Source organism: Sorghum bicolor, chromosome 2, assembly GCF_000003195.3.
Source record: "Sorghum bicolor cultivar BTx623 chromosome 2, Sorghum_bicolor_NCBIv3, whole genome shotgun sequence".
Lineage (NCBI taxonomy): Eukaryota > Viridiplantae > Streptophyta > Magnoliopsida > Poales > Poaceae > Sorghum > Sorghum bicolor.
In genome coordinates, this window is record NC_012871.2 from 73,461,669 (window position 1) to 73,481,362 (window position 19,694).

A 19,694-nucleotide genomic window follows, 5' to 3' on the forward strand; every position below is an offset into this window, starting at 1 on the left:
TGGTTTTACTTCAATCCATCTCAATACATTTTGATAGGATAAATTAGAGTATAGCTAAACATGAGCAGATTAGGTTATCCCTCATCACCCAATCCTCTTTCACCCAGAGGATTGTTCCCTATCAGGCCTTGTTTGTTTTGTTCAACTCCTTTTTTTTGTAAGTCTGTTCAACTCTCTTGGTTTGGAGATGAAACTAACAAGACATCACCCGATGGATTAATCTCCTGATTCTCTTGCTTCATTTGAAGTTCCTTGGATTGGCCTGTTTTGGCTATCCTGATTCCTGAATGCATGCGACACGTTGTGCATGATTGGAGCTAAGGCCTTGTTTAGTTGCTGAAATGAAAAATTTTTGGCTACTGTAGCACTTTCATTTGTTTGTGATAAATATTATCCAATTATGGACTACCTAGGCTTAAAAGATTCATCTTGCGATTTACAGGTAAACTGTGTAATTAGTTTTTGTTTTTTACTATATTTAATGCTTCATGCATTTAACACAAGATTCGATGTGACGGGAAATCTTAAAAGTTTTTTGGATTTTAGGGTGAACTAAACAAGGCCTAATATAGCATACGTGTTTCATCTTTAACAGTCGGGGAAAAAAACCATGATCAATCCTAGAGAGACCAGAACCTGCACTAATTTTATCGAGAACCTGTATTTCTGTCAGTCTCTGTATACTTCTTTCAGTTCATCGCCGTGTACCAGCGACAAATCCTGCCCGTTCCTTGGTTCGACAGCGTCCATCGGGGCCGTACGTTGCTTTCCAGCCTTGCCCCCAGCCCAAGCCTCTCTCGCGGTCATTCCGACTGATGGGGCCCGCAACCCAACCACCTGCACTTCGAGCGAGGCTCCGGCGGCCGCATAGAAACTCCGCTTCCGGCCCTAAACCCTCAACCCTAGCAGCGCCGCCCGTCATGTGGCGCCGCCTCCCCACCCGCCGCCTCGCCTCCGTCCTCCTCTCCTCCTCACCTCTCCAGCGCGCCGCCGCAACGCACGCTCCTCCTCTCGAGCGCCATCTCCCTGCTACGGCCTCCGGTCTCCTTCCGCCGTCACGCTTGCCCCGGTGGCAGCAGGACCCGCGGTGGTTCGCCTCCTCCTCCGCCGCGGAGGCTGTGTCCTCGGAGGATGCCGAGGAGCTGCACCACGCGATAGAGGAGATCGTCCGGGCGCAGCCGAGTCAGAATCTGCCTCGACCTCAGTCGGTGGCAGAGGAGCGGCAGGCACCCGGGCGGGACCACCGTAGCCGGCATAGGAGAAGTGGGCGCGGGCGGCATGTGGAAGTGATGGCGGCGGAGCACGGGATGACGTACCACAGGTACACCTCCCTTCGCCGGCGGCAGATCCGCGTCGAGACGGAGGCGTGGGAGCAGGCCGCCAAGGAGTACCGTGAGCTTCTCGCGGACATGTGCGAGCAGAAGCTCGCCCCCAACCTACCCTACATCAAGTCGCTCTTTCTTGGCTGGTTCGAGCCGCTGCGGGACCAGATCGTCACTGAGCAAGAGCTTGTGGCAGACCCGGGGTCCCGGGCCTCGCACGGCCCCTATTTCAACATGCTCCCTGCGGACATGATGGCCGTAATCACCATGCACAAGCTCATGGGGTTGCTCATGACGGGTAGTGGGGACGGCAGTGTTCGAGTCATCCAGGCCGCCTGTCAGATTGGCGAGGCCATTGAGCACGAGGTGTGTGATTGTTGCTTGGAGGGTGCTTCTTGACATGGGGAATTCACGCTTCTTGTTACTTGTTAGTAATGTGAAGTCCATGAACATTGGTGGAGGTTAATATAACGAATTTCTAGACCAAATAACTCACGGGAAGCTAATAATATATCTGTTTTTCTCTCAGTGAACTATTTTTCTTTCATGGAAGTAATCTCTGGTCAGGCATCATTGCAAAGCAATTTTTTTTGAGTAATATTATTTTAATCAAAGAATGCTTATATCTCCATAGATGAACTTTGTCAATCATAATTGACAGACAAGCCTCCCTTATTAAATATAAAATTTAACTTATTAGAGTAATTTAAGGGTAGGAACTATTATTTTTATATTGTTACAGTAATTCAATGGTGCGTTTGGTAATCTGGCAATTTCATATTCTCTGTTTGAACCTAACCTGTTAAGTTTGTAGCAATTTTATTCATTTCATGTTCTCTGTCTGAACTCAGTCATCTATGAACTTCTAACCACTGCCACAAATATTATGTATTTATCATATTGCTCATCTTGTCATTACATTTTATTTGGTTTGAATAAATTTATAGTTTGGTGTCAACTCTTTAATGCATAGCCCATTTCAGTGACAATATTTTGTGTCGTGGTATCAGATTCTAATAAGCCTTGGTATATTGTTTTTTCCATCTTTCACTAGGTTCGAATAAACAGATTTCTGGAGAAAACAAGGAAAAAAAGCAACAAAGAAATGGAAAAGGAAGAAGAAGCTGCTGGTGACACAGACATTGCCAAAGAACAACAGCGTCTAAGAAAGAAAGTCACTGACCTAATGAAAAAGCAAAAGTTACGGCAAGTAAGGAATATAGTGAAGAATCAAGATAATTCCAGGCCATGGGGTCAAGATGTTCAAGCAAAAGTCTGAATCCTATGTTAGATATTTGACTTTGTGTTGTTTTCCGCCAGCGCCTATTTCGACTTTTGACATTTCCCATTATCCTTTGCTCTTCTACAGGTTGGTAGTCGTTTGATTGAGCTCTTTATGGATACAGCACATATACAACCACCTGCAAGCCAGTCATCAGATGGTCTGCCTGACATCCGTCCTGCTTTCAGACACGAAATGAGAACAGTGGCGAAAGAACAACAGTAATAGTGTTACTTTTCCTTCCTTTACTACAAAATTGATTCTTGATGCTCCATCCAAAAGTCATCTAAAAAATTTCTGCCGTTGGATTAACTCCCAGGTTTTATTAGCTGGGAAACGCTTTGATTAGACAACTATAGGGAAAAGCTGAAGGTTTATTTAATTGCATGTATACTTCCATGTGCTATTTATTAAAATATTTTGTCACTTTTTAGAAACTATATACATATCATACATGCGCTGAAAGGCAATTAAAGATCATTATACATTAGGACATCTGGCAGCTAAATGCTGGTGATATGCTAATTTGAACTACTTCCCATGCGATTTCAGAGCTGTACTGACAAATATAGAGCCAACTAAGTTGTAAAGATAACTAGCTCAATATTTTTTTCCTAAATGTAGTTTGTTATTTTGCCTAACCTATATTATCATCTATTTTTATTTTAACAGGAAGAGTAGTCGCAGATATGGTGTGATCAAGTGTGATCCACTAGTCCGGCAAGGCTTGGATAGAACAGTTAGTTGACCCTCTTACACAAATCTTGATTTACACTGGAATGTTTTCTCCTAATTTTGCATTCCTTGGTTACCTGAGCATGTTCTCTTGGACAGGCAAAGCACATGGTCATTCCGTACATGCCTATGTTGATTCCTCCAATCTGTTGGACAGGGTCTGTATTTGTTGCCTATTTTCTTTATTGGTTACCATTTGATGCATCTTACAAATTGGACAGCACTTATGGTTTGGAACTTTGGCTTTTCTCCTGGTATTATTACTTACATAATGTTATTGATAGGAGTAATTGGAGGGACAGCCACCTTTATATTATTTCAGTGTCTGGTCCTTGTAGCTAATAGATTCTGTTTGATCAGTTCTATCACTTTGCATTTCTGGATAAATGTTAAAGTTATTCCTATTTTTTTAGTAGCATAATGCTCATAGTTTTGCAATGTTAATCTGTCAATTAATTGTTTGGTACCCCTAAAACTTTTTACAGATATGACAAGGGAGCACACCTCTTTTTACCATCATATGTAATGCGCACCCATGGCGCTAGGCAACAGAGGGAGGCTGTTAAAAGAGCTCCAAGGGAACAAATGCAATCTGTTTTTGAGGTAGTGTTTTTTTGTTTCTGACTTGTGCAGATTCGTTGAATAATCTTGTATAGGATACCTTCTTAAATTCTTTTATCTGTAACAACTATGGGAATTTGAGTCCACATCATGGGATGTTAAAGCTAGACTTGCGGGGCTCTGAATTGTATTGCCCACCTCAAAGTAACAATTTATGTGAACCATTTAGTACGTTAAATTCAATAATTTATGCAAGAATATGTGTACCTCAAATTTCATTGCTTGATGTCCTGTTGGTTTCAGGCCTTGAATACTCTTGGGAGCACGAAGTGGAGGGTTAACAAAAGAGTTCTTAGCATTGTTGACAGAATATGGTCAAGTGGTGGCCGGCTTGCTGATTTGGTTGATCGCACTGATGTGAGTTGTCGTTTGGTTTATCACGAAATTGTGTTATGGCCTGATTTGATGGTGGTAGACTCTAGTATGGATCTAAACTGAACTGTTTCATATCTCAGGTTCCCTTACCGGAGAAGCCTGACACTGAAGATGAAACCTTGATAAAGAACTGGAAGTGGCACTTGAGGTCAGTCAAGAAGGAGAACAGTGAAAGGCATTCTCAGAGATGTGATGTTGAACTCAAACTTGCTGTAAGAGACTAAAGGGTCTTGCTATCCATTGTGGTGCCACAGTTTATTCGATATTTTACTGTTTCATTTCATCTAGTGCACACATATTCATTACAGGTTGCTAGAAAAATGAAGGATGAAGAGGGATTTTACTATCCACACAACCTTGATTTTAGAGGTCGGGCTTATCCAATGCATCCTTACCTGAACCACTTGGGTTCAGATCTTTGTCGAGGGATTCTAGAGTTTGCTGAAGGTCGGCCACTTGGCAAGTCAGGCTTGCATTGGCTGAAGATACACCTAGCAAATTTGTATGCTGGTGGTGTTGATAAGTTGTCATATGATGGCCGGGTTGCATTTACTGAGAATCATTTGGAGGAAATATTTGATTCTGCTGATAGGCCTTTAGAAGGCAAACGATGGTGGCTTGGTGCTGAAGATCCATTCCAGTGCCTGGCAGTATGCATGAATCTCACTGAAGCTTTAAGAAGCTCATCTCCAGAAACAACGATCTCACATATTCCTGTGCACCAGGTATTGATATTCTGTTCGAGCAAATCATTTTCCTTCTCAATTTTTTGAAGAGCAAATATATTTGCAAACTTTTTTCCAGATGTAAAATATCACTGTAGGGACTCACTCAATATATGTTTTATCTGTGAAATGTTGATCCAGGAAATGTAACCCAATTTGAAATTTCCATTAACGTTTTTTTTAACATTTTAGGATGGCTCTTGTAATGGCCTGCAACACTATGCAGCACTTGGAAGGGATAAGGTTAGTTTGTACCTGAATAGATTCAGTTGTTCTCGTTGATATTTTTTGTCATTGCTATGGTAACTAGCTACCTAATTTTTCTTGTTAACTGATCTTTTTTTATTAAATTTTTCCTAGTTGGGAGCCATTGCTGTCAACTTAGTCGCTGGAGAAAAGCCTGCAGATGTTTACACTGGAATAGCTACCAGGTATGTATTTTGTGTTAATTATATTTTGAATTGTAAGTCTGTAACTTGTTCATAGTAGTGCTTGATGTGCTTTGGGAACATGTAGCAGTCTATATTTTGCATGAGTCTATACTCCCACATTCACCCATCTGTTCTATGCAGTCTTTTTGGGTGCTGGGAATCACTTATCGCAACACGTTTGAATAATCATGTGACCACATTTGATTTCATAAAATGCTTTGGAAAAAGAAAGGACCAAAGACCAAATACAACTGAGGTGTAATTAATTTTTTTTAATTCCCCTGTCCAAAGTTATTAATGAGGATCAGCAAGGCGCTAGGTACCAGCTGCTTTTACAACTTTCTATATATATTCCTGATTGTGAGTTAATCTTGGCAATTCATGTGACCTTATGTGATATGTCCTACAAAGCATGATGGCTTGGTGTCATCTGGTGCTCAGGTGGCCAACCTGGGATTCCTTTCTGAAAATATCCTTTTAACCTCTAGAATTTATGAATTATTATTATGGAAGTCTTGTCACGAAATATCCCATGGGTTCAAGATTGGTATGTTATGTCTTTGTAAGACTGTTGTGATGCTTGTTTAGTCTTCGTTACCAGTTTTGTCTGTTGTTAAGAGCTCGGACCCTAGCCCTAAATCATCATAAACCCTAAATCTAAATCCTTCTTTGGGTATCATTTTACTACTCATTTCTTCATCTTGATGCAACAGTTGACTAGCTAAGGTATATTATTTTGTATTCATAATGATCATGATGAATATATTGTGCTCCAGGGTGTTGGAAATTATGAGGATGGATGCACAAAAAGACCCTTCTATAGATCCTGATGTAGCTCGTGCTCGTCTGATAGTTGACCAGGTTTTGCTTTTTTTTTGTCAGCATTTATTTAAATTTTTATTTGTTACTACATGTTGCCTTATAAGATCGATAAATTGATGGTCGAAAGTTGAAAAATTTGCATAAAAAACGTAATACATATATGGGCACTAAAAGTGGAACCCTTGATGCATGATATCATTTACAGGTGCCTTCATGCTAAACCAGCTAGGGCCCTTCGATTTTTTATTTATTCTATGAATTTGCAATTGAATACTTTTGTTATTATTGCATTCTTGCTAAATTGCTTCATAAGGAACACCCTTTTAAATGTTTGAACAGTTAATAGACTGATTAACTATCATTGCTTAGAATGAGGATTACCATATTGTTCATAATGCCTTTTAGGAATCGATGCAAAACCCAGCTGATCTATTTAGGTCTATTGGCAGCATGGCACTTCTTTATTGGGAAGCATGGGAGTTTTCACTGATGTAGAATCCTTCTGCCTAATAGGGTATTTTGTAATTAGATCTACATTAAGTTGTATACTGTAGAAAGTTTGTTAGCTCCATAGAGAATAATTGAAAGTTATGGGTCTAGTGTTTAGTGTTTACTTGTTAGTTTTATTTAATGGCTTATTTATCTAATGCAGGTGGATAGAAAATTGGTGAAGCAAACTGTGATGACATCTGTATATGGTGTCACCTATGTCGGAGCACGTGACCAAATAAAAAGAAGACTAAAGGAGAGGGGGGTCATTCCTGATGAAGCGGAACTGTTTGGTGCATCATGCTATGCTGCTAAGGTGGAAGATCCTATCCAGTGAAGCCATTTAGATTCTCTGTTCTATATGTCTAATCATCATTTTTTTTAAATCCTTGATAGGTTACTCTTACAGCACTTGGCGAGATGTTCCAAGCTGCCCGTGGTATCATGAACTGGCTTGGTGACTGTGCCAAGGTACCAACCATAGTATCATATTTCTCTTTTGATATATTAATTGCACTGTGCAGTATTACATCCATTTTAGAACCATGTTTGGGCAGTTTCAGTGTGTCAAACTGCAGTTGTGAAAGGCTGTGAGAAATCTTTTGGGGTTTCTTTTTTATTATTATACAAACAATTTAGTACACTATGAAACCTAGATAAGTTTTCATTGACTAAATGTTGCTGGTTATTTGTGTTAACATGCTGTGTATTCTGATGATTTATTTACCAAGAATACACCAGTGAAATGAGTGGCTTTAATATTAACAGAGGCGAAATAAAAACTATGAAGACCTCAACCTCCTGTACACCATAATTGGCGTGAACTGTAGTTAGGATTAAAAGACTCGAATGAATGAAAACAACCTGTCTGAGGATTTGTATTTCTCAAGGTGAATCATTCTCAATTAGCATTCAGCTCTGATGTCCGTTAGTGGTCTGCTTTACAGGTCAATGTATGTTCTGTTTGTAATGGAGTTTTCCTGATATATACTGTGCCAACCTACTTTTGCATGACAGGTAATTGCTTGTGAGAATGAACCAGTGAGATGGACGACTCCTCTTGGGCTCCCAGTTGTACAACCTTATCGCAAACTTGGGAGGCATCTTGTAGGTGTTTCAGTAGAATTGTTTTATTCTTGAGCTCCTGTTCTTTTGACACTCTAGGGAGGAAAGTCATGTTCTTGTTATTGACTTTGATATTGATGTTTGCTTTGTAGATTAAAACATCACTGCAGGTTTTGACCCTTCAGCGGGAGACTGATAAGGTACACTGTTTTTTGCATTGGCTTGTGCTGATTGAAATGTCCATTGTGATGGCATGGAGTTGCGGCTTGTCTAGTGTCAGATAGGTCTGACTGTTTCACTTATGGGTTCATCTTTGGAAAACTTCTGGTAAACTGGAAGTTCCAACCACATAGATGGAACATAAGCGCACCTGTTCTTGACCATCTAAATTTAGTGACCTCATCTCTCCTCTTGCTAGAGTTATGACCACACGGGGGAGATAGAAAAATGGCATTTTGGAGTATCTCATCCTATTTCTTTTTTGAGTTAGGCCCAGCTGCTTTTGTTGGCTCCTGATCTGTTGCCATTTTTAGTCTCATGGATATGTGCCATTAATAGCTAATGATAGGAGATCACTCTCTTTTCATAACAGTACTTTCTGTTTGGATACCTGGGAACTTAAGAGGCAAGGGACTAGTACTATGCACCATTTTTTTTTTTTGACAAGTTAGTACTATGCACCATTGTATATCTCTCTTCTTTTACCTATAAAATGGGCTGCTAATCAAATGAGTAGGTTAGGTTGGAGACACTTATGAATCGTAGAGGTTTGGTCATTTGAATTGTGGTGGTCTATTCGCTACCATGGTCACTGTAGTTATATTGGAGTATACTTAATAATCAATCAATCAACCAGGTTATGGTGAAGCGGCAGAGGACAGCTTTCCCTCCAAACTTTGTGCATTCTCTTGATGGCTCTCATATGATGATGACTGCTGTTGCTTGCAAAAGGCAAGGTCTAAATTTTGCAGGTGAGTGTTTTCATTATTTTCAAGGATAACATTTTCTTGATAGGTTCTGGAGAGTTTTGGTAGGCCCTTTGAAAATCATGTGATGGTGTTGATATTTTTCCTAAATCCATGCAGGAGTTCATGATTCATATTGGACCCATGCCTGTGATGTTGATACAATGAATAAAATACTTCGGGAAAAGTTTGTGGAACTCTATGATACACCTATTTTGGAAAATGTATGTATCTCTTGTCCCAGCTGTTAGCAGAGATTGAACAATGGCTATCTTGTTTTACAGTTGTTTGTTTGAAAAATGATAAACTTCATTTTTTGTGTTTTTTTTTTGTTATTGTTTTGAGGTATTGTATTATAAATACAGAAATGTAAAAAAACAAAACACAATCGTGAAGTCTGGACAGGCAAGAGAGAACCTGAAAAGGAATAAAAGAATTAATCCAAGAAAGGAAGATCCAAGTTTCCAACTTTGCTTTCATTTTATGTAAATTGTAGAAAAAACTGCTCATGGAATGCTGTTCTTTATTTCCAATCCCTCTGTTTTGCAGTTTTCAGTTAGAAAATTTGCAAATTGTGTTCTCTTTGCTGTACTTGCACCTTAGCCTCTAAGTCCTCTGTCTGCAGTATTTTCAATTTATATCTTATGTTTTATTTACAAAGTTGGGAAGTAACTGAGTTTGTTTCTTATGTTTCTAAAGTTGAGATGGGATGTTGATTTTAGAGCACTTAATATAATTGGGACAATGTAAGTCAATGTGTTTAGTTTTAATGCAGCAAAGCAATGTTAAGCAGAAAGTACATTTATTTTAATGTTTTGTGTGCTTCACTAATTGTTCAATAGCATATATCAGTGACCGGCTATCAGTCTTTAACCAACATATTTTTGATGCAGTTGTTGGAGAGTTTCGAGAAATCTTTCCCTAAATTAAAATTCCCGCCATTGCCGGAGAGGGGAGATTTCGATATGAAGGAAGTCCTTGAGTCTCCGTATTTTTTCAACTAGCACAATTATGGTAACAGTTGCATAGTCTACACACGCTGCTGCCCGGACTACCTGAGTTCTGAGTGTAGAGCCACCAACTCGAATGATGAAGCTAAATCTTTCAACTCGAATGATGAAGCTAAATCTTTACTGGCTGATGTACCACCACCTAGGCATCATACATCAACATAACCCCAAGAGTGGCTTTGCAGAAGTACACTGAAAGATATCTCACTGAGCTGCACATGTGGTACTCTGAGCACCCACCTTGAAGATGGCAATGGGTTTTGTGGATTTATGCAAACATGAAACAATCTGAATACAAGTGGGAACCATGCCAAAGTTCAACGAGAGTTGGGGCTGTCAACATTTCAAAGGATCTGGGATCCTGTAAATGTAATTATGTAATTTTTGTCTTCTAGTGTTTTTATTTTTCTTCATCTTGGACTGCTGAGAGAAATTCGGCTGACCCGTAGTTTGTCGGCTGGTGCTGACGAAAGATTATTTTATACTTTGTACTTGAATAATACAGTATAATTCAGTAATAAAGTGATATAGTGGTTTTTTTTTTGAAACAAGTGATACATTGGTTTCCTTTTAGCTCTGCTCAAAGTTGGAGCTTTTTTTCCCTTCATTGAATAAAAAGAATGGAAACTATCTGTAAGATGTAAATACTGATTTTCCTTCCTTTTTTTTGGTTGTGTTCAAATTGCGAGTTAGTAGCGAGATTTCCGTACTATGTTGGATGATGCATTATTTCTTTTTGTTGTGAACAGCTCCATCTAAACATGGCAGTCAATCACTTATCATGTCGGTGGTTTGCTGCATGTTTTGTTTTACTAGTGTTTTGCTTGTTTGAAATGTCATCAACGATTTTAGAAAACTCGTAACTACTATCCAGGCTTCAAGCAATCGATATTTATTACTCACTTAGAACTTGACTACAAATAATTACTGCTGTTATAAAAAAAATAATTATACTGCTGTAGTTTAAGGTTTCAATGCTTGCAGACTGGAGCAATGTTATCCTCCCTGCCGTGCCGTGCGATCAAAGACCAACGGCCGCGATCCTTTAAACACGTTGCAGATTATCACCCCCGTCATCGTCCCCACCTCGTCTATCACCCCCGTCATCGTCCCCACCTCGTCTTCTTCCTCACTTGCTGTTCTTCTGCGTCGCGTCGCGTTACAGCGGGCAGCCAGGGCGCGCGGCCCCGAGAGAAGACGGAAGTGGCAGCGGAAGCGGCGGCGTGGAGGGATGATCTCGCAGTTCTTCGTGCTGTCGCAGCGCGGCGACCACATCGTCTTCCGCGACTGTAAGATCTGGATCCCGTCACGGGCCCCGCCGCCCGATCTGGGCGGAAATTTTCTTTGCTTACATATTGTTCGCTTCGATCCTGAGCTGATTCGGTTGGAGCTTTCTGCGGGCGTTTGTGGGGTTGGGTACAGATCGCGGCGAGGTGCCCAAGGGCAGCGCGGAGATCTTCTTCCGGAAGGTGAAGTTCTGGAACGACGACGAGGCAGAGGAGGCGCCCCCAGTCTTCGTATGTTTCTGCTAGTTATTACTCCCGCTCTCTTATTCAGATTGCAAACTTTGACGAACATCGGTAGACAACTTAGCACTACTTGTGATGCTTGCCTCTTGTTAGCTGAATGCTGTGCTTGCAAGCTTGTGGTTTAATCGGAGCACTTTGATTGTGTGAAATGTGTGCATTTATAAACTGATAAGAGGCGTCAAATTGTCGATTGAGCAGCATGACCTTAGAAATTGTGGGATGGACATGCTGCTGAAGTTCAGCTGTGTGTAGTTATAATTTCCTTTCGTGTTATGCTGCCACCCATTATCTGTTACTATCAGGTACCGTGCAATCTGCAATGGACCATTTTTACTATAGCTACTCTATACCTTCATAGGATTAACGGGACTGTGCTTATTAAGGAAAGTAAATTTCTATCCAATGAAAAATGGTTTGAAGTGTGATGTGCAGTTGTCTCTGTATCGGTTGTGTACAAAGCCTTCAGTGAATCATTTTGAATTGTCTCTGTATCAGTTGTGTATGAAGCCTTCAGTGGATCATTTTGAAATATTAATCTTTGACTTAATAACACTTGATTAAACTGAAGGAATAGTAGTCAGTTCACGTGTGTATGAAAAGACAGTGATTCCACCTGTGATCTTATTGGTGCATTGCTTTACTGTTTGATCTGACAATCGGTATTTTTACTTTTTATTATGGCAGAATGTCGATGGGGTTAACTATATTCATGTCAAGGTCGCTGGACTATTTTTTGTGGTAACCACAATGGTTAATGTTTCCCCATCCCTTCTCTTGGAACTTCTTCAAAGGATTGCACGTGTTACAAAGGATTATCTCGGCGTTCTTAATGAAGATTCACTGCGGAAGAATTTTATTTTGGTGTATGAATTGCTTGATGAAGTCATTGTAAGTACTCTACACCATCTTTCCTTATGCCATTCTGAACTCATATCCTTTGTGACCTGGTTTTTAGGTCACTAGCAAAGCTTAATGTGTGATCTTTAACAAAGAAGTTGTTGGCTTCCATAGTGATTAGTACTGTTTATGGGAATGCTTACTACCATCTTCTGTTAGCATCTGTATGGTTTTGCTAACAAGTTGAATTTTGCAATCAGGACTTTGGATACCCACAAACAACCTCTACTGAGGTTCTGAAGTCGTACATATTCAATGAACCGATTATGGTTGATGCTGGAAGGCTGCCACCGCTTGGTCCTGCTGCTATGTTCATGGTAACATTTCTGCACATTACTGCAAGGAACATAACATTAGGGTTTCTTCACTGAGGAACATGTGTACCAATGCTATTTGGGCAATTGCATAGTTTCATTTGACATCCTTGTCTTTTGCAGCAAGGCACAAAGCGTATGCCTGGTACAGCTGTTACCAAATCTGTGGTTGCTACTGAGCCAGGGGGGAAGAAGAGGGAGGAAATTTTTGTTGATATCATTGAGAGGATAAGTGTGACATTCAGCTCGAGTGTAAGTACTGGTCTATGTCATGCCTTGTCGTCACTAATTGTTTTCTCTTCAACATCTATTCTGCCTTTTTTTCCATTTTCTTTTCATGAAATCCTTTATGTATGTCCTGAATTTGTGGTTCTAAATGTTTTAGATAGTGATGATGCCCACTGCAAAATAATTTTTCATATATCATCATCTAATTTGGTTTGCTGTTGGGTTGTTGCCTTTACTGCCAGAAACTACCCTCTTTGCCATTTGTTCCTTATATCACTACTGTTAAAGTAGCTTCTGTGTTCACTGTTTTTAACTGGAATAAATAAAGAAGACAATCACTAGAGCATTGCTTCTGTACTATGATACTCCAAATCCATGGGGTAGGGGGGCATTGAGATGAGTTATGATCATTTACTTCTCAATCTTATATATCTTGTGTTATGATCTTCGTCCACTTAATGGTGCATCAGATCTACTAAATTCACTCGAGTTACTAAAGCCCAGTTCATTTTGTTACCTCATTTATTTTCCTGTGTTATGCTCTCTCATAGTATTGTTTTTAATGGAGCACTAGCACTAATAGGCCAGTTGTTTCATGACTTCATTTTTCATTTCCTTTAAACAGGGCTATATACTTACATCTGAGATTGACGGAACGATTCAAATGAAAAGTTACCTCACTGGTAATCCAGAAATCCGTCTTGCTCTCAATGAGGATTTGAGCATTGGAAGAACTGGATCTTCATATGGTACGTCATTAACTTTTCCTTTGACAACTAGCTTAGGAAAACTATAATCTTAATGATGTATGGATATGACACAAGAAATATATTTCTCCCTGTTTGTCTTTCATGATGCTCTGTTACTGTAACATTGGAGACCAGTCCATGATAAGCTAATGTTTCACTCATTCTGGAACTCATTATGTGATGAGTTATTCAATGCATACATTTAAGCAGTTACTAGTCACTATACTTATCTGCATTCCAAAGTGTTTTTACACAAGTGATCCTTTAACTTGAACCTGCTCACCACTTTAACCTCACTTATTTTTTTAGCATCCTAGTATTTCTGTCTCATTGTCATGGATATATTTCCGAATGCTGATCACATACAATATTACAATTTTTACTGCCAGATTACAGAAGTTCTTCTGGAGGTGGAACAGTCATTCTTGATGATTGCAACTTCCATGAGTCAGTACATCTGGATAGTTTTGACATTGACAGAACTTTGACTCTGGTAAGTACTCAAATAAGCTTTTCTGCCTGTCTGTTTTTTTGCAGAACACAAGCACTATATTTACAGTTTATTACTTAAGCAAAAATGCAAAATTAGTGAACTTATACTTTGCATTGCAATATTGCATAGATACCACCTGACGGAGAATTTCCTGTAATGAACTACCGGATGACCCAAGAATTTAAGCCGCCGTTCCGTGTAACCGCTCTAATTGAAGAAGCTGGACCATCGAGGGTATGGAATGCTTGTCTTGCTATTAGGGACTGATGAAAACTATGATTCAATTTGGTGACACTACAGTTCTTTTATATCTACACAGGCTGAAGTTCTACTGAAAATAAGAGCAGACTTCTCCGCAAATGCCACTGCTAACACAATCACAGTACAAATGCCAGTGCCATCATACACAATGAGGTCAACTAGAGTTATATCTTTGTTCCTATTAAGTTAAAAAAATGAAATATTGACTGATGCTTTTTTGGTTAACTAAAGATCCCCATCATGGGTTACATTGCAGAGCAAGTTTTGAGTTGGAAGCTGGAGCAGTTGGACAGACAACCGATTTCAAGGAAGGATCCAGGAGACTCGAGTGGAATCTCAAGAAGGCAAGTGCCAACAAGGATATGTACATCTTGCATAGGATGATATGCATTTGCATTGTTAACTTCAAATTACTAACCAGTTTGCTGTAGCTTGCTAAAACAATTCTAACTTTACACTACAGATTGTTGGTGGTTCTGAGCACACCCTTCGTGCAAAGCTGACATTTTCTCAGGAGTCACATGGTACATGTTTTGTTTGAAGCATTAATTATATACCCTGACCTGGCATTCTGGCAACATCATGTAATTTCCTGTTAGGCAACTTACCGTGACATTCCCCTTTGTCAAATGCAGGAAATATCACAAAGGAAGCTGGCCCAGTGAATATGAATTTCACTATACCGATGTACAATGCATCAAAGTTGCAGGTAACGCCATCTACTGTGTATGGTACTTTTGTGGATTGTACCTATTGGCACTACAGGGCTTTAGAGTGTTTTGTTCTCCACTGTTAAATTGTTTGCCTAATCATTGTGACATGATTAATTATCTTTAGTGCATTTCTGAAACTTGTCTCTACAGGGTGCTATACACTTTTAGAGATGTAGTTTTTATGATCCTCCAAGGCCTTAAGTGCTCAAAAACATTGGCTTGCAGAATTATTGCAGAATGTTTCTGATTAACTATGAACTGTATTACTCTCCTGCAGGTGAGGTATCTTCAGATAGCAAAGAAATCAAAGGCATACAACCCTTACAGATGGGTACGATATGTAACACAAGCTAACTCCTACGTAGCTCGTCTATGAGAAACCCGCATCTGTACATTTGTTTCCAGTCCAATTTTTTTTGTGTAATATTTGAGCTTTATCATGGACAAGAGTGGCATGTATTTGTAACTTTATAGTGGAATTCACAATACCGCTCAGCTCCTGCAGTTTTTTTTTCTCAAATACACAAGTTTTGCGCATCATTATATTAATTAAGAGTTTAAACAAACATACAACACACTTCTATTGAGCGCTGAAGAAGGTCGACCTAACACACCTTAGCTGGCTCAGCTCCCGTAGTTGAACACATTTGTAGTATCATTTTTTTCCTCATGCAATGTGTAGAAGAATGTTTATGTTTTATTGCTGTGAAATGTATGAAGTTCTTGTTCATGACACTTGTGGGACATTGGAGGTTTTGTCGAAGTCAGAGTCACAGCAAGTCAGCAACAGCATAACCCTGTGCGCCTCCCCATATATCAGCTGATCTATTTAATAATGCAAGCTATCTTTTCTACCATATAATCGGAACTAAATATATTAAATGATTATAAAAACACTTGTTTGAAATTAATGAGCTCCAAGAATCCTGTATAAATCAAACTATAGTGTTTGTTTGAGAAAAGGAGCGGATTCTAAACAGATCATAAAATCCCATCTTGTCACTTGCAGTTTAAAGATTCATAAGAAAATGGACAATGAGGTGACAAGATTTTGGATAGGAGAACATCTATTGCGATTGATATCTCGCTGTATCTTTCTTTTGATGAAAGTCATAAGACATTCGATGAACATGACGAATGTACAAATCATCTTTATGCTCCATGCTGTCACTCAGTATATCCATGCATAATCACATGAACACGAACCCCTACAACTTTAGATACACAATCTTAAGTGCTACGCAGGTCAACAAACCCAATCAACGGTCACCCCTGCGGCCCTGCCATTGCTACAATGGACATCCTACGACAAAACTGCAAGAGCAGCTCAACCAAGAAATCTTTTCTGGGGGCACCCTGGGGCCTGACTGAAAAGATGAGGCTCCACCCGAACAATTGTCTCTATTCATGGATTTAATAGGAGCCATCCTCAGATGCTTTGCATTCTGGAAAATCACAGGTGATAGCCTGAGTTGAGGTGTTAAATCTTCCCAGCTGCTTCTGTACGCGCCCTTAGTGCCTCAGTGCGTTTACTCCTTTCCATTTCCTCCACCAACCAGTCAACACCATGTTTGATCCCAGTCCTGAAATGGAAGAATGAGCTGTAAAAAATATATTTTGTGTGTTCTTGTCGAAGAAACAAATGTTTTAAGTGGTAAGTTTGAATATGTAACTAATTATGTATTTATCCATCTCATACAAATATGAGTTAAGCAGCATAGTTGTTGACCCTTACTTTTTTGGTTATTTGTTCGCATCCTACAATGCTCACATAAATTCCCCAGTATCTAGAGTAACTTTACCATGCTTCAGTTTTTTTAGGTAAAGTTTGAGAACAAGAAGGAAAATGGTTTGCTTACCCATCGAAGGCAGATCCAGCCTGGAACATGCATGGCCTCTCATCTAACTCCTTAAGATGCAGATGTCTAGCCAATTCTTCCTCCGTGACAGCTGCTGGTGAATCCTGTTGAAAAATCCAGATAAGCCAAGAAACATAGAATGTAAGATTCATGAGATAAATGGGGACTTCTCATGTGAATTTATATATCCCAAAATGAACTGGGCAGGACTCCAGGGACTAGAAGTAATGTTGTCAGTTCATTATCTTCCTCATGTTGTGAAACATCACAACTTCCAGAATAAAGAAAAACTGTTAAATTTCAAGAAAGTCTCGTAACCAGAAGTCAAAAAACGCAAGGTTGCTATATGTTTCCCAGAGAATATAATCACAGTTTCTGGTATACTGATTTGCCAGATCTAGGCTTCACAAAACTAACTTCTCAAAAAACTACATAAACCATGACATGATTTAATTTACAACTACCATTCAGTTCATGTGGATGATTCCTGTTTTTTCTAGAACTACTCATTTTCACCCAATAAATGTAAACCATTCAAGATAACTGCGGGTAGATGTCAACCTGCTTGTTTGCAAATATGAGTATTGGCGCTCCATGCAGATCTTCATGGCGGAGAACTTTCTCTGCAATAAAAAGTTCAATTAACATTCACTACAGTAATGAATTAACTACCATAGTTTACCAGTTCTAACTACTATGTACTAGGATTGCCAGTACAGCTAACAGAAAAAAGGTACATGATAATTTTGTGACTATAAACGAATGGAAGCAACTTACCGAGAGCAGATTTAGCATCCTCAAATGAAGATGCAGAAGCAGAGTCGATAACATATATTACAGCATGGGCCTCCTCATAATATTTCTCCCATATTGTTCGCAGGCCAGGCTGTTAAAATATCGTATCAGTGTAATCATTTCGAATGACTAAAAAGAACATCTGAACCATGTTCATGAAATTATGGCATGAGGACGATTCCTGCTTCTTGTTGGAGAGTGAAGGTTATGTTTGCATTCATTGACAATATATCGGGTAATAAAGAAAAACAGCATAATGGCAAAGTGTTGGTGCAGATCAAAGCCTATGCTCTTAAGAGGACAGGATACACATTATTACATGATGAGCTGATGACAGAACTCAACGAGGAAGTTTTTTCGCAGCCAATTGGCATCAAACTACAGATGCAGATCAAGACCTCTGCAGCACTGATATACAAGCTTATAATACTCCGAATTTAGAGAAATGATCTATGTGGAACAACATCAGAATACAATCACTAAATGCCTCCATAAATACAAGCCCTTGTTGATATTTTTTTCATTGCATGTGGACGTGTGGAGCAACATGAAAACATCATCACTACTTGCTAAGTTGCTATGAATACAAGCACACGCTTCAATACCTATAGCAGAGTACCAGATCACTGGGCCTCATGCCCTCATGCAACTACGTAAGCATGCTGATTATGAGGTCAAAACTGGAGTTCACTAACTGTTGCTAAGTACCTTATCCAAGCATTTCTGTTTGCGAATTGAAACGAGTTCTATACTTCTATCACCAGACATTATAACAAGGACATGTAGAATCAACATGCATAATCCTAACTTAAATTAACTAGCAGCCTATTGACCAAAGCATTAATAACCAGAAAAAATGTCAAACGGTGAAGTTTCAAGAAGATTGCAATTGAGTAACTCTGCAGGGAAAATCGTACCTGGCCTCCCAGATCCCAGAAAACAAGCTTTACATTCGCATCTTCAATACGCCCAATATTAAGCCCAACTGTTGGAACAATACGATCATGCGGAAGCCCTTCTCCCTTCAAGTAGATCGACTTCAACTTTTCTAGCAAGGTCTGCACAGTAATGTTTCAACAATAAGTTCTAACATATGGAGCCAGTTCAGATAAATACGAAATGGACTCAACCTAATCCCAGCATCCATGAACTGCAAGGAATTGTAGAGGGGAAAAAAGTAGACAAGCTTCAGAAGAATTACCGTCTTGCCAGACTTGTGAACTCCGAGGATAAGCACATGGAACTCTGTCTTGCTGAAGACATGCTTCCATAGACCATAGAACAAGGAGAACATAGCTGTAAGTGCAAGGTTCCGAACTCCCCCGATCAGCTACCCACCACCTGAAATATTAACATCAAGTCACACATATTTCTCATCCACGATCCACAGATTGCGTCGCATAATCAATTCAGAAATTGGTCACGAACATGCGGCAAGTCGCCAACAAAATGACAAGGATCATCATGCCTGCTCAATTACAACCCCACACCCCCACCAACCACCACCAAATACTTTCAGACAAATCGGCAACAAAGTGGGCGAACGGATCAGACCACTCCCATCCCAGAAAGGAAACTTGGTATTCGAGCGCTCACGGCAAGGAAAAATTCGACACAAAACAGAACGAACGATGGGTCCGCGAGCAAGGGCTTCCTTACCAAGGAACGAAGCGGTTGACCCGGTTCAGGCGGATGATCCCCACTCCACGGCAGTGGCGTCGAGGGGGAAGGGGCAACGCCGACGCGCGCAGCTGGCTGGATCTGGATCGCGGTCGCGGGGAGGGACGGCGGTGGCGGGCTGAGCTGAGCCGAGCCGAGCCAACGGGAGCCGGTGGTTCCTTCCCGGTGGCCTGTGGAGGGTGGACTCGGTGGGTGGCCGGCGAATGGTGGAGGAAACCAACAACCCACGCACGGTGGGCCTAGAAAAATTGAAGATGGATCCATGTAAGTTACAGTGATAATTCGGCCCATATCACTGATGCTAGATCAGGCCCAAGAACCCCTTGCCGGCCCA

General features: G+C 40.1%; 3 protein-coding genes across 3 annotated transcripts; 2 read left to right on the forward strand and 1 right to left on the reverse strand.

The window, feature by feature from the left end:
* LOC8079207 (DNA-directed RNA polymerase 1B, mitochondrial) lies at positions 801-10,390 on the forward strand. Its single transcript, XM_002460990.2, has 19 exons — positions 801-1,688; positions 2,377-2,595; positions 2,692-2,825; positions 3,277-3,343; positions 3,439-3,497; positions 3,825-3,942; positions 4,204-4,317; positions 4,416-4,547; positions 4,644-5,060; positions 5,253-5,303; positions 5,421-5,491; positions 6,268-6,352; positions 6,966-7,118; positions 7,199-7,273; positions 7,820-7,909; positions 8,020-8,067; positions 8,724-8,838; positions 8,953-9,056; positions 9,726-10,390. The coding sequence occupies exons 1-19, from the start codon at positions 816-818 to the stop codon at positions 9,834-9,836; spliced, it is 3,036 nt and encodes a 1,011-aa protein (XP_002461035.2). The 5' UTR covers positions 801-815; the 3' UTR covers positions 9,837-10,390.
* LOC8079208 (AP-4 complex subunit mu) lies at positions 10,940-15,571 on the forward strand. Its single transcript, XM_002460991.2, has 13 exons — positions 10,940-11,131; positions 11,265-11,359; positions 12,056-12,259; positions 12,469-12,585; positions 12,706-12,834; positions 13,436-13,559; positions 13,949-14,052; positions 14,182-14,286; positions 14,372-14,466; positions 14,570-14,657; positions 14,777-14,837; positions 14,949-15,022; positions 15,304-15,571. The coding sequence occupies exons 1-13, from the start codon at positions 11,074-11,076 to the stop codon at positions 15,400-15,402; spliced, it is 1,353 nt and encodes a 450-aa protein (XP_002461036.1). The 5' UTR covers positions 10,940-11,073; the 3' UTR covers positions 15,403-15,571.
* Positions 16,076-19,550, reverse strand: LOC8079209 (ADP-ribosylation factor-related protein 1). The gene is made up of 7 exons (XM_002463148.2): positions 19,340-19,550; positions 18,882-19,021; positions 18,598-18,738; positions 17,663-17,771; positions 17,447-17,508; positions 16,886-16,989; positions 16,076-16,609 (listed from the first exon to the last, which is right to left on the reverse strand). Exons 2-7 carry the CDS (start codon positions 18,972-18,974, stop codon positions 16,507-16,509), a joined length of 612 nt encoding a protein of 203 aa, XP_002463193.1. The 5' UTR covers positions 18,975-19,021; positions 19,340-19,550; the 3' UTR covers positions 16,076-16,506.

Excerpts from the sequence above, each read along its gene's own strand:
- LOC8079209 (XM_002463148.2), bottom strand. The coding sequence starts at position 18,974 with ATGTTCTCCTTGTTCTATGGTCTATGGAAGCATGTCTTCAGCAAGACA. Across the intron at positions 18,739-18,881 it reads TTCACAAGTCTGGCAAGACG|ACCTTGCTAGAAAAGTTGAA; the intron begins GTAATTCTTCTG and ends ATTACTGTGCAG. Across the intron at positions 17,509-17,662 it reads GGATGCTAAATCTGCTCTCG|AGAAAGTTCTCCGCCATGAA; the intron begins GTAAGTTGCTTC and ends TTTTTATTGCAG.
- LOC8079207 (XM_002460990.2), top strand. The coding sequence starts at position 816 with ATGGGGCCCGCAACCCAACCACCTGCACTTCGAGCGAGGCTCCGGCGG. Across the intron at positions 3,943-4,203 it reads AAATGCAATCTGTTTTTGAG|GCCTTGAATACTCTTGGGAG; the intron begins GTAGTGTTTTTT and ends TGTTGGTTTCAG. Across the intron at positions 5,304-5,420 it reads CAGCACTTGGAAGGGATAAG|TTGGGAGCCATTGCTGTCAA; the intron begins GTTAGTTTGTAC and ends AATTTTTCCTAG.
- LOC8079208 (XM_002460991.2), top strand. The coding sequence starts at position 11,074 with ATGATCTCGCAGTTCTTCGTGCTGTCGCAGCGCGGCGACCACATCGTC. Across the intron at positions 12,586-12,705 it reads GTCCTGCTGCTATGTTCATG|CAAGGCACAAAGCGTATGCC; the intron begins GTAACATTTCTG and ends TGTCTTTTGCAG. Across the intron at positions 14,467-14,569 it reads GTGCCATCATACACAATGAG|AGCAAGTTTTGAGTTGGAAG; the intron begins GTCAACTAGAGT and ends GTTACATTGCAG.